At 30.3% G+C, this 14,038-nt stretch overlaps 3 protein-coding genes across 3 annotated transcripts; all 3 read left to right on the top strand.

Annotated features, from left to right (window-relative positions):
- The first annotated feature begins 228 nt into the window (after positions 1–228).
- On the top strand, positions 229–636 carry LOC129806136 (uncharacterized). The gene has a single exon (XM_055854507.1). The coding sequence runs from the start codon at positions 229–231 to the stop codon at positions 388–390; it is 162 nt and encodes a 53-aa protein (XP_055710482.1). The 3' UTR covers positions 391–636.
- Positions 398–636, top strand: LOC129806134 (NADH dehydrogenase [ubiquinone] 1 beta subcomplex subunit 1). Its single transcript, XM_055854506.1, has one exon. It carries the CDS (start codon positions 398–400, stop codon positions 578–580), a length of 183 nt encoding a protein of 60 aa, XP_055710481.1. The 3' UTR covers positions 581–636.
- A 60-nt stretch (positions 637–696) lies between these two features.
- On the top strand, positions 697–8,440 carry LOC129806131 (dual specificity mitogen-activated protein kinase kinase 3). Its single transcript, XM_055854503.1, has 5 exons — positions 697–1,153; positions 3,899–4,289; positions 4,361–4,493; positions 4,573–4,653; positions 7,528–8,440. The coding sequence occupies exons 1-5, from the start codon at positions 1,092–1,094 to the stop codon at positions 7,851–7,853; spliced, it is 993 nt and encodes a 330-aa protein (XP_055710478.1). The 5' UTR covers positions 697–1,091; the 3' UTR covers positions 7,854–8,440.
- Positions 8,441–14,038: the final 5,598 nt, after the last annotated feature.

Raw genomic sequence — 14,038 nt, 5'->3', positions numbered from 1 at the left:
CAAAATTAAGTGAATTGCGCCACTTTATCCATTGAAAACTAAATGTAAGTACCTTCTATGTATTATTTTATAAAAATAGCATGAATTTTCTAACATTTCCCACGGGAAAATCATAAAATTCATTTCCTAACCTCAAACTTTGTTGACATCCCGGAAGGGTTGCAAAAAGTTACATAACGAAAAAGGCAAAATACCCCAATTTTCTCGCTTTTCTCTTCAGTGAATTTCATGGCAAGTGGTCTCTTGAATCTCTGGCGCAAGTATCGACTGGTTGTAATCTTTCCATCACTCACAGCGTACGCAATCTACGCGGATTTAGCTCACACTCGGAAGTGGAAGTTGCAGCAGAAGCAGTTGGAAGTGTCCAGAGGAGTCTTTGAGGCTGAGTAGCTGAAAGATGGTGTTAAACAGTGTCTTTGGTGCCACGAAGGAGTGGGTATGGATAGCTCTACCGCTCACCGGATGGGCAATTGGGTCATTTCTCGACCACAAGGAAACCCTCCGGATGACCCGATTCCGGGACAAGAGTGCCCTGTACGGAAGACAATTGGCTCCTGGGGAGAAACCATCATGGCCCTGATTAATCTTTGTACAGTGGATAGTTATTTAATGCAATAAATTCGATGAAAAATAATCCATTAAAAATTTTTCTCATTTTTGGCGGCTGAAACTTCGTCAAACGGCCGCAGCCGCCTATAAACTTCAGCGCAGTGCTCTATCGAACGAAAACGAATTGTCAATTTTTTCTCCTTTATTTTTTTTCCTCGCAAAATATCATCAAAAATACCCCAAAAAATGGTTCAAAAATTAGTCAATTAAGTGCATTCAATCCCATTCTGTCCACAGTGTGTGCAAGTGTTGAAAATCCATTGGGAAATTGTGTATTTTTCAGTGTTTACTGGCATTTCCATATAAAGGTGTTTTCTCCAAATTTTTCACCTTGGATTTTCACCCACTTAAAAGCTTCCCAAGTAACCAGTTTGTGGCTCTGCAGGAAGCCAGAGAGTTGGCATTTTCCTCCTGAGTGTTTCCACAGGGACCTTATTGTGATTTTCCGGGTGAAAAGTTTGAATGAAAAGTGAATATCCGGGATGTCTGGCCGTAGGAAACCTAACCTCAAAATCACAATGGCTGCAGAAGCGCCGCCTCCTGTGTAAGTTTTTTTTGCATTTGTTATCCGGGCGAATTCTTGGGGCACAAATACAGTCGTTGGGAAAATAATAGGGACAGTCCTAAAAATAAATATTTCTCATTAAAAAAAAATTTTTAAAAGCATGGTAAAATTCCTCGAGCTCGGGAGAGCAATAAATTAATTAAAGCATCTTCAATGTTTCCTAAAAAAATTATTCCAGACTTTAAGGTTATGTATGATCTAACCTTAAAAAAAGTCTACATAGTGTGGCAAATTTTGTTAATAAGACTACACTTTTAAAGCTATGAAATTACAGAGTGTTCACTCTCTAATCCGGATTGAATCAGGACGAGTTCTCGACGGTTACAAATAAAATAATTTTGAGGTTATGTATGCATGTGTGTTCAGCAATGAAAATGAATTATCCTGTGATGTTTTTGTTTAATAAATGAAGGATATAATAGCATAGAATTCTGTAATTCTATCTTTTAAATCTTTTTTCAAACTTAACATTATTAATACCAAAAAAAATAAAAAAAGCAATCTTCTATTGTATTTCCAAGACAGTGAACAAATTTAATAAACAAATTCATCCCGATAACGAAGTGGACATCTGCCAATTTGTTTTCCAATCATCTGAATAAAAATGCAGGCAAAATACACTTAGCAATGTGAGATTATGTTGAATATAACCTTCAAAATTCTATTACTCTTAGAAGACTTAAAAATTCATTCTAACCCATTTTTTTACAAGATTTTCAACTCATTTTTGGGAAAAATGAGTTTGAATTTTGACGCTATCGCAGCGCCACCTCTGGTAACTTTTTGAACTTCCATCTGAAAGTGCTCATCGAGACGAAACCAAAAACCCAAAATTTAGCTCAAAATGTTACAGTAGACTCTCGATAATTCGGCTCTTTTAAGATCGGGCTACAGTGCCTGCTCTCTAATCCGGATCGGTGTAATTCGGACGAGTTTTCGACGGTTACATATAAAATATTGTTGAGGTTATGTATGCATGTCTGTATAACAATGAAAACGAATTATTTTGTGAAGTTTTTGTTTAATAAATGAAGTATAATAGCATAGAATTATCTAATTATGTCTTTTTAATCTTCTTTAAACTTTTATACTAATTCTACAAAAAAAAAAAAAAAATCTTGTGTAAGAACAAAAAATCGTTGCATTTCAAAAAGTTTATCGTCTGAATTTGTCTCTAATTTGGGTGACATTTTGGTCCCAAATGACTCAATTTGAGAGAGTCTACTGTAATTAGAACCGGAGATAGAGGCCCGTCAATTTTCGAACTTTTACCCCTTATAGCTCGGGTCAGGGGTTATGGATCGACAAAAGTATTTTTTTCTTTGATAGGTATAATCTGCGGCTACAACATACAAAAATTTCAGCCCGATGCACAATGGAATTTTTGAGTTAACTTAGAAAATTGATTTTTTTAAATTATAGCGCCCCTATCGGTGGTTTTACGAACTTCCGATGTCAATAGGGGAGTGGCAACTCATAAGAGCTTCCCAAAACGCCCTCAGTTATTAAATTCTGACAATTAGAACCGCAGTTTTGACAATTTTAGGATTTTTTTTTTTTTTTGGATTCTTATAGACCTGGTCAGGGGGGTCAGGGTACCTCAGGTTTGGTACTGATCGAAAGCTCTAAAGGCTATCTATAACTTTCTAACACTTGAGCTCGATTGATGCGGCCGGCCGGACGGACGGACGGGTCAAGAATCTTGTTGTTAAGAATCCCACATAATAACCTTTTAATAAAATTGTAAAAGAAGTAAAGTAAAGAAAGTGGCATGGCGATACTTTTTTGAGGTTATGCGACCGTACTTCCCGGAAAGAAAATAATTCACGAAGTAAAAAAAAACTACCCGATTTCTTACAAATAAGAAAGTGAGGTTAATTTTAAGAGTTTTTTTTTAGCAACATTTCGAGATTTTTTTGTTGTACTTAACCTCAAAAATTTTGATACATTTTTTTAATATACTTAAGATTCCTTGAAATAGTCATTAAATAATATTAAATATAAATAAATAAATAAATACATAATAAATAAAAAAAATTGAAAAATAATTGAGATTCATAAGGACGAATGACGAAATAGGACACTGTTCTCTTAAAAAATAAAAAATAATTTTTCGAAATATTTAGAGGACATTAATAAGTTTCTATTGTTTTTGGTTTTGGGGTTAAATTTAATTTTTATGAAAGACTATGATTTTCAACTGCACAATTATTGCGACTTTGAAAAATTCTAACCTCCAATTGATTGAAAAATGGAAAATGAAAGTAATTTAACAAAACCTCATGCTCTTATTCCTTCCGGAATTTATTTAGAATTGTAGGGTTATGTTGGATGACATTTCTAAAAATCGTAACAATAATTACAAAATTTTTATAACGACCATTTTCAACTGTCTTTTTTGACATTTAGATTCATTTAATCATAAAATATACTTTTTTAAGGTTAGATTTTTTTATACGGAACGTACAATTTTCAGGTTATGTTCTGTATGAAATTTGTTAAAAAAAATTTATAATGGAATAATTTTTTTGTAATTTCTGAAGGTTGTCTCTTTTAAATGTTTGAATAGATTCTTATAGGTTATGTTCAACATAACCTCTTCACATTGTAAAATCATTCTAGCTGTACAGTTAACCTATATCATTTTGTAAGACCTCTCATTTTTATTATTGGTGAGCAAATTCCGATAATTAGAATCGATTTCGGTGCCTTTGGGTGTTTCAGAACTCCACCACACAATCTGGACAAGAGTACAACAATCACAATTGAAGATAAGACGTTCATTGTGGAGGCGGATGATCTGGAGAAGCTTTGTGACCTGGGCAGGGGGGCATATGGGATTGTAGAGAAGATGCGTCACAGACAGACGGACACAGTGATGGCCGTGAAGAGGATCACCGCAACGGTGAATACGCAGGAGCAGAAGCGTCTCCTGATGGATCTAGACATTTCAATGAGATCCAGCGCTTGCCCGTACACAGTTCACTTCTACGGGGCGCTGTTCCGCGAGGGCGACGTCTGGATCTGCATGGAAGTGATGGATACCAGCCTAGACAAATTCTATCCGAAAGTATTCAAAAACAGCCGTGTTATGTCTGAAGATATTCTAGGAAAAGTACGTTGCAAAATCTCTTTTTGCTCTCCTGCAATCTTCTTTTCTCATTTCCTGCTTTTTTGGGTTTACAGATCACGATAGCCGTAGTTAATGCTCTCCACTATCTCCACGCCAAACTCAAGGTGATCCACAGGGATGTTAAGCCATCAAACATTCTGATTAATCGCAAAGGAGAGGTTAAAATGTGCGATTTTGGCATTTCTGGTTAGATCTTTATCCACTGGAAATTTTATTTAGAGGTTATGTTTTGTTAAATCCGTTAAATTTATTAATTCCTTTTCAGGGTACTTAGTTGACTCGGTGGCGAAAACTATAGATGCCGGATGCAAACCCTACATGGCTCCGGAACGGATAGATCCAACAGGTAAGTGATCTTACTTAAAATTTAAAGGTTAATTTCAATTGTGAGGTTATGTTAGGTATAACCTCGAAGAAATATTATCAAATTCTGTTTATTCCTCTAATAAGAAATAAATCTTATTTTTTCGAATCTAAATATTTCATAATATTTGAGGTTATAAATGGTCAGAGTTTAAAGGTTATGTTATTCATAACCTCTCTTATAAAAAATATTGAGAGTATTAGAATTTTATGTTTCCCAAACCAGCTATTCGAATTCAGTTTGATATTTCGGGTTTAATAGCATTTAACATAAGAAGTTTATCTTTTGTTTTTATTTATAAAAAAAACTTTACGCTATTTAGGTTAGAATTCCAAAAGATCACGGAAAAATTTCCAAATGTTGTTTTTTGGCACTAACCTGAAATAAGTCGAAATCTACCCTGGATAATTTTAATCATAATTGCATTAATTTTTTTTATTTTGTCACTTATGGGTGCGCTAGTTTCTGCTACCACTCAGAAAAGAATTATTTTATTTGAATAAATTTATTTATTTTTCTTTAGTGTTTTAGCTTAAATTCAGTTTTCAGTTTTTTCAGTTTTTTAAATCTAAAGTGCAAGGTAAATAAATGAATAAATAAATAAAGAAATATATAAAGAAAGAAATAATTAAATAAATAAATAAATGAATAAATGAATAAATAAATAAATAAATAAACGAGTAAATAAATAAATAAATAAATAAATAAGTAAATAAATAAATAAATAAACAAGTAAATAAATAAATAAGTAAATAAATAAATAAATAAGTAAACAAGTAAATAAATAAATAAGTAAGTAAATAAATAAGTAAATAAATAAATAAACGAGTAAATAAATAAATAAATAACTAAATAAATAAGTAAATAAGTAAATAAATAAATAAATAAACAAGTAAATAAATAAATAAGTAAATAAATAAATAAATAAATAAATAAATAACTAAATAAATTAGTAAATAAGTAAATAAATAAATAAATAAGTAAATAAATTAATTAATAAAAAAAATAATTAAATAAATAAATAACTAAGTGAATATATAAATAAATAAATAAATAATTAAATGAATGAATAAATAAATAAATAACTGAATAAATAGATAAATAAATAAATAAATAAGTAAATAAAGGAATAAATAAGTTAATAAATAAATAAGTAAATAAATAATAAAGTAAAAAAAAATAAATAATTAAATACATGAATAAATAAGTAAATTAATAAATAAGTAAGTAATTAAATAAATATATAAATAAATAAGTAAATAAATAAATGAATAAAAAAAAATAAGTAAATAAATAAATAAGTAAATAAATAAATAAATAAATAAGTAAACGAGTAAATAAATAAACAAATAAATAAATTACTAAATAAATAAGTAAGTAAGTAAATAAATAAATAAATAAATAAATAAATAAGTAAACGAGTAAATAAATAAATAAATAAATAAATTACTAAATAAATAAGTAAATAAGTAAATAAATAAATAAATAAGTAATTAAATAAATATATAAATAAATAAGTAAATAAATAAATAAATAAATAACTAAATAAGTAAGTAAATAAATAAATAAATAAATAAATAAATAAGTAAATAAGTAAATAAATAAATAAATAAGTAAACGAGTAAATAAATAAATAAATAAATAAATAAATTACTAAATAAATAAATAAGTAAATAAATAAATAAATAAATAAGTAAACAAGTAAATAAATAAATAAGTAAATAAATAAATAATGAAATAATTAAATACATGAATAAATAAGTAAATTAGAAAATAAGTAAACAAGTAAATAAATAAATAAGTAATTAAATAAATATATAAATAAATAAGTAAATAAATAAATAAATCAATAAGTAAATAAATAAAAAAGTAAATAAATGAATGAATTAATTAAATAATTTACTTATTTATTAATTAATTACTTATTTAACTATTAATCATTTTTTAATTAAATAAATTAAATAATTAATTATTTAATTAATTAAATTATCAATTAATGAATAAATAAATAAATTTGATTTTTTATTATTTAAAATATTGTTGAGAAATTAATTTATAAGTGTTTAAAATTTTTTTGCGAGTTTCCAATTCGATTGAATATTTTTTTTTATTAAATTAAATAGCAAAATATCGATTTTATTTATTAAAATAAATTGGATAATTTTATTTGGAGAAATTTATCATTTTTTAACATTTGAAAATATTTTGAGATTTGCTAAATCTTTTAAATATTTTTGTTTTACTTCAATAATGTTTTACTTTTTATAAATTTTAAAAAGTTTAATTACAAAAGAACTATTTTTCTTTGTTTATTTATTTAGATACCTTTAATTTTGAACAACAATTCTAAAGGTCATTTGGTTTATGAAAGTTTTTTTAATGCAAGGTTTGCAAATCCAAATGCAAAGTGCAAAGTTTAAAAAAAATCTTTTAACAATAATATAACTAAAACAGAAATTTATATTTTTTTTAAACTTAAAGTTTTTTTGCAAGTTTCTAAATTGATTATATTATTTATTAAAAACTTTATATATATGTTTTATTTTTTTATTTTTTAAGTAACTGAAAAATAGGCGAAATTTTATTTGTCCAAAATTTAGATAGCCTTAGTTATGATCGTTTTGATCTAAGATTTGAAAGCGTTTGGTTTTTATAAAAGTTTTCAAAAGTGCAAAGTTTGCAAATAAAAATGCAAAGGGCAAAGTTCTTTAAAAAAATTCATTTTTAATTTAATATTTTTTTATTTAAAACAGAAATTCTTTATTTTTCACTTTGAATTTAAAAAAAAGAAAAAAAAAACCTTAGCAATTTGAATGTTTTTCAATTTATTGATTGGACTTAATTTGTGGGGTTTAGGAAATCCGGGACAGTATGATATTCGATCGGATGTCTGGTCACTGGGGATCAGCATGATTGAAATGGCCACCGGGAAGTTCCCCTACTCCACATGGGGCTCCCCCTTTGAGCAACTGAAGCAGGTGGTTACGGATGATCCGCCGAGGGTTGAAGTGGGCAAGTTCAGTCCAGAATTCACGAATTTCATTAGTGTTTGCTTGCAAAAGTGCTACACTGACCGTCCAAATTATGAGCAATTGCTGCAGCATCCCTTCCTCCAGGAGCATAGTGCTAAGACAACAGATGTCGCCACCTTCGTCGAGGAGATTCTCAACTTGCCGGATTGAAGATGAATCATGAAAAATCCTAAAAACAAAAATAAAAGTCACAAGGAGAGACACAGATGAGGGATTTGTGTGAAACCGATAAGAGAGAGAGAGAAAGAGAAAGAGAGAGAAAAAACGATAAATACTAATTACCTTATTTTTCTTTTGTTTTGTAACAATTTAGCCACGAGATGAAGAAAAAGAAAAAAAAAACAAACGATACTAATGAGCAATTTTATTTGATAAAAGAGTGTTTAGAGAGAAAGATTGAGAAAAAAATATTACTAAATAGTATTTTCTCCAAGAGGATAATAATTAGAGAAATGAAAAAAATATATATTTCTAAAAACAATTTTCTCAAAAGCTGCATAAAATGCTGGAGAAAAAGAATCCAAATAAAAATTGCCAAGCAATCTGGATGAAAAGTAAGATCCTCAAGCATCACGCAAAGAAATGTGGCCATTTCGAACGAAAATAAAACTCACAAGAGAGACATTAATTGTTAATAAACATAACAAAATGCCATAGGCATTGAAAATGCAAAGGATTTTGCAAAAAAATCCAACTGATAAAAATTGTCGAAATAAAGAGCAAACTTTAAAAGCAAATTTGAGTTTTTTCTTTTGGTTGATATTTACTCAATCTACTGCAGGCCTATTCCCACGTAAGTATGACAGAAACAGTTAAAATTAAATTGCAAAGTAGAATTTGCAAAGTGCAAAGTTAATTAATTTATTAGACCTTTTAAAAAGCTTTTTTTTCTAAATTCTAAAAATATGTATAAATATTTTTTAATTAAATTAAGGAAGAGTTTAAACAGGATTATTTCAAAATACGTTCGACTTTGCTATGCACTGCTGAGTCTCAGGAAATCTTAATCTTAATGGTTCGTTCCTGAGATAAGTTTTCTCTACGGTCTGCTATAATCTCTTTAAATGTGTCTCAGCTAAAATTAAAAATTGCTATACCTTTTATTTCATTTTAAATCCCATTAATTTATTCACTTGAATGCTCCTTTATCTAACAAACAAGAGGATAATAACATAGAAATATAGTAGGGTAATTAAAAAATAATTGTCAAAAGCACATCTTGCTACAGTACCTACAGGACATTTTACAAGTTTTTTTCAAAAATTAATTGTAAGCAAAATCTCTGATCTTTGATTTCGGGTTTACTGATCAAATTTAATGTTTTATACTACGCAATCTTTTTTTTGTCTTTAGAAGCGTATGAGTAAAAAATTATTTATTCACTGCTAAAATCCATTCGCTTTAAAAAAAAAATTGTTTGAAATATTCGAACATTAACCACTACACCACTACCTAAAGTTTTGAAGGGGAATTCTGTAACGTAACGCTCTCTGGAGGGGAATTCTGTAACGCTCAATGAACGCTCAATGAGCGCTGAATGACAAATTCGGTTCGAATCTTAGGAGAGCTTTTTCGAAAATTCGATTCTGTAGCCGTAACATTGCCATTTCAGCTCACGTGACATTGTCAGAAGTCACATATTTGAGATTTCTAGCAATTCAAATGACAATGAATTTTATTATTTCATAAAATCATCAAGTAAAGGGATTTCATTAAAATTCAATGAATTGCATTTTCGAACTCATATGATATGACAAAGAAAAGTTCGAATGGCATTGTCAGGTTTCGAACTCACGCGTGACAATGCCACGAAATTTACAGAATTCCCCTCCTGGAGGGGAATTCTGTAACGCTCTGGCAATGCCATATGACAAATTGGGTTCGAATCTTAGGAGAGCTTTTTTCGAAAATGCGATTCTGTAGCTGTGGCATTGCCATTTCAGCTCACGTGATATTGTCAGAATAAGTCACATATTTGAGATTTCTAGCAATTCAAATGACAATGAATTTTATTATTTAATAAAATCATCAAGTAAAGGGATTTCATTAATAATTCAATGAATTACATTTTCGAACTCATATGATATGACTAAAAAAGCTCGAATGGCATTGTCAGGTTTCGAAATCACGCGTGACAATGCAATGAAAATTACAGAATTCCCCTACTGGTAATGCCTTATGCCAATTTTCGTTTGAATTTCAGGAGCACTTTTTCGAAAATGTGATTCTGTAAGTGTGGCATTGCCAGATGGCAATGTCAGAGTCACACATTTGATATTTTTAACATTTCAAATGACAATGAATTTTATTAAAAAGAAAATCGGTTAAAAGAAACTGTTTTCGAACCCTTGTGACTACTTGTGACTTCTGTGTTTCGAACTCACGAATGACAAAGCTACAAAAAATACAGCATCCTCTTGTTCTGTAATAACCTTCCCGATTTGGGAGCTCTCTTTGCTTGAGATTTTTTTTCTGTGCCGATTCGAAGGTATATCAGTGAAAACTTACCTAAAATCGAAATTCTGTTTCAATTTTTCGAACATCAACAACGTTTTGAGTACAAAGAAAGCTTTACCTTTTAGTCAAGACACTTATAGAGAATAAACTTCAGCTGTGAACAGACTCTTTCCGTACAGAAGTAGATCTTGAAAAATTCGAAAATCTATTTGAAGATCCAAAAAAGAGACTTTCTTACTCTTAACACTTTTGCAAGGTGCCGGAAGTTACATCCTGTTCGAATTCGAAGTGCTCAAGTATCAAAATGTGACGGTCTTCACTGTGAGGAAAAAAAACAGAACAACGACGCTTGTTGTTCTTGTCCCAGTATTTAATCACTCCATAATCACTGAGTAACTCTTTTGCCAGCTTTTTAGTGTGATATTTGATAAATTTTCCCCACCTTGCTCGAAAATTTACTATGAAAATTCGAAATTGAATTTAAATTCTTCGAACATCAACGACTTTTTGTTCAAATAGAGTTCCATTTACCTTTTATCCAAGACACTATTTGAGAATCAAAATCTACTTCTGTTTGGGCTCACTGAGTAAATGAATTAAAATAAAAAAATATTTTCAAAAAGTCATAAACTCATTTTGCGCTTCGCATATTCATCAAAGCTCTGCTAATTATCTTCTTCCCCCTGAAAAACAAATTATCCTAGATTTATAAAAGTCTTCCTGTATTAGGATTAAGCTTTCATTTTGAGAATAATAAATGGCAAAAATAATTTTGCAAATGCATTGTTTTGAGACACATTGCAAAAAAAAATCACCATTTGTGCTTTTGCAAACAATAGCCCGTGATTCGCGTGAGCACAGAAAGAAAACCCAATTTTCATTTTTATCCCGTAACACATGAGTGTGAGTGAATTTTCATCAACGGAAAATAAAAATTCATTTGTCCATTCATCTACCCATCCATCTCATCCTCACAAAGAACTCCCAGGAATGGTGAAAAAAAGGCAGAGGGAGGACTTGGGCATGGATTTTTCTATGCACACTCGCCTTTTGTCCCTATTCAGGATCCAGGAGAGAGGAGGTGCAGGAAAAAAAAAACAGCAAAATATTAAAAAGATATGACTTTATGGAATGTTTTATTTCAATAATTTCTTATTGTTTAACTACCTTTCCGTGATGCGTGTTTTCCCTCGCAAGTCCAAGAAATTCTCTGGTAAATTAAAATGTATTCAAGCGAGGGAAATACTAAGGACTTAGAAGGACTGCAGAAGTTTGGGAGTGGAAATGGAGACCTTTTATCTAATTACAAAAGACAACCAGATCAACATTAACCCTGTCTCGGATGCTTTTGTGAAGAATATCTTGGTAACTTTGTATTAAGTTAATGATGGGGCTGTATAAGCTTGAGGAAGGTGTGATTTTTTAAATGTAAATTCGTCTTCTTCGTGTACCACTTAATGGATATTTATAATTTAAGCAAGAAAATTTAAACAACATTATTTAAGAGTGGTTGGTTGTGCTCACAGCTGGAGTTTGATTCTCCAGAAGTGTCTCGGCTAAAAGGTAAATGACGTTCTATATGCACAAAGTGTCATTGGTATTCAATGAATTTAAACTCCATTTGGAATTTTAAAATGTTAAAAGGGTTAAAAGTATTGCTCAGTGTGCAAACACAAGTAGAGTGTTATTCTCCAATAGTGTCTTGGATAAAAGGTAAATTGAACTCTATTTGCACAAAAGTTCGAGGAATTCAAACCAAATTCTCGCGTAAGATTGGGAAAATTTTGAAATATTGCACTAGAAAGCTCGCAAAAGGGTTACTCAGTGATTATGGATTGATTAAATAATGGGACAGAAGCAATAAACGTTGTTGCTTTGTGTTTTTCCACATAACAAAGTGAAGACCACCACATTTTAATACTTGAAAATTTCGAAATTTGAACAGGATGGACTTCAGCCACCACGCGGACAATTAGAGAAGTAAAAGGTCTTTTCTTTCACTTTAAAAACCTATATCTTCGATTTTTTAACTACAGCTGCGAGTTAACGATTTAGTCGATTGTTTCTAAATATCTTTTACTCCTGAATTATAAGTTTAAGTTCTGAATTATAAGTTGGATCTGTTTAAACGTGGGCATTTCGAAATTCAAAAAAAAGCTTTTATAATCAAAATCCTCCCACGTTTAGATCCTCGAAACGAGGGGTTTTTAAAAATGCACCATTGAGACTTGGAAAATCTCCCATTGAGGTTTGTGTATGTATAAAATCCATGAGTTAGCTGTTATATTCGTTATAATACTCCCAAGGCGGCATTATAGGGGGGACTTTTGATTCGAAAGACGTCTTCTATACGGGGGGATTTCGAAATGCACCCCACTGTGCTATGCACCGGTGAGTCTCGGGAAATCTCCCCTAGTGGTTCATGCCTGAGACAAATTTTCTCCACCCTCTGTTATAAATTCTCCAAAGGTGTTCTAACTAAAATAGATAGTCTGGAAGACTTTCTATTTTATTTCGAAACGTTTCAAACGCAGGATTTTATGCCAATATTGTTGCTACATTAAGAAAATATCCTAAGTTTTTATTTCTCTATTAATCAACTTTATTCTATTTAACTATTTCTTTATTTCTATTTAATGATGTCTAGTTAATAATTCGACTATTTTAAGAAGATTAAACGATACATTCAGAAGAGAGATCGATACCGTGTCCCTATTTCTCCTGCTTTTCGACTTTTGATAATTTGAAAATAGATCACGAGAAAAACATCTCTTGAAAAACAAAAAAAATGATTTGAAATCGCTTAAAATGTCAAAATATTTGAACATAAACAAATGGAGCTTTCGAAGAGGGAGATTTTAAGCGCCAAAAGATATGTAGGCAAAAATGCACCGGTCTAAAGTTTATTGGAGGACTTTTGTGTCAAAATGGCGATTTCGAAATAAAATCCCCCCGCTTAGATGCTCCCTTAGTGAAGGTTTATACGCCGAAATGTAGACAAAAATATACCGGTAAAGCGGTAGAGCACAGTGAGAGGTTTTCATTTCGAACGGGAGATTTTGAATCGAAATATCCTGGTCTAAATTGGCACTTTAGGCTATGATTCTTTTTAAAGGATACTAGTCTAAATACATTAAAATTTATAGACTTTAGAATTTAAAAAGTACGATTTCCTTCTTTAATTTCTTTAAACTGTGTTCGTTTATATTTATCAACTATAACAAATAAGACGCTCATAAGAATAGAGATGCATCGTATGTGCACTTCCGTATTAAAATAGCCTATAAGGTAAAGTACCCTCACTCGACCGGGTTCCTCGATTCGGTGGGCCAATTTTTGAATGTTTGATGGTCAATTTCGTCAATTTCTATGAATTTGTCACTGGTTCGTATTATTCATGGAATAATTGACCTATTAATGTTGGATCATACGCAAAATATTATAGCAAATATAAATAAATTGAATAAATAAATCTACCGGTTGCGACGAGGAACCGGTCGAGCGAGGGCACATTACACAGAAAAAAATATTTTGAAAGGCTCGTAAATGGTTTAACTTACAAAAAAGTTCGTAAAAGTTTGTACTCTTTTACAAACATTGTTCGTAACATACTCATTTGACGAGCTTTTTTTCTTCTCTTACAAGGAATGTACGTACATTTTTGTATGCCTGACAAAACTTTACGAACAAATGACAAATTTTTACGAACACTTTTTTAGGTGTTTATGAACATTTACCAAAAAATGTTCGTACTACACTTTGATCTTAGCCGTTAGGCCGAGAAGCGATAAAAAAAAAAAAAAAAAATGTTCGTAAAAAACAAAAAATGCTTGTCAAATGATCATCATACGAACAATGTTTGTAAAAAAGTATGAACT

This window comes from Phlebotomus papatasi, chromosome 3 (genome assembly GCF_024763615.1).
Source record: "Phlebotomus papatasi isolate M1 chromosome 3, Ppap_2.1, whole genome shotgun sequence".
Lineage (NCBI taxonomy): Eukaryota > Metazoa > Arthropoda > Insecta > Diptera > Psychodidae > Phlebotomus > Phlebotomus papatasi.
Note: the sequence above shows the minus strand (reverse complement) of the source record. Positions and strands in the feature narration are given on the sequence as shown.

Coding starts and splice junctions, on each gene's coding strand:
- LOC129806136 (XM_055854507.1), top strand. CDS start 229: ATGGCAAGTGGTCTCTTGAATCTCTGGCGCAAGTATCGACTGGTTGTA.
- LOC129806134 (XM_055854506.1), top strand. CDS start 398: ATGGTGTTAAACAGTGTCTTTGGTGCCACGAAGGAGTGGGTATGGATA.
- LOC129806131 (XM_055854503.1), top strand. CDS start 1,092: ATGTCTGGCCGTAGGAAACCTAACCTCAAAATCACAATGGCTGCAGAA. Junction 4,290..4,360: donor CTGAAGATATTCTAGGAAAA/GTACGTTGCAAA, acceptor TTGGGTTTACAG/ATCACGATAGCCGTAGTTAA. Junction 4,654..7,527: donor GGAACGGATAGATCCAACAG/GTAAGTGATCTT, acceptor TGTGGGGTTTAG/GAAATCCGGGACAGTATGAT.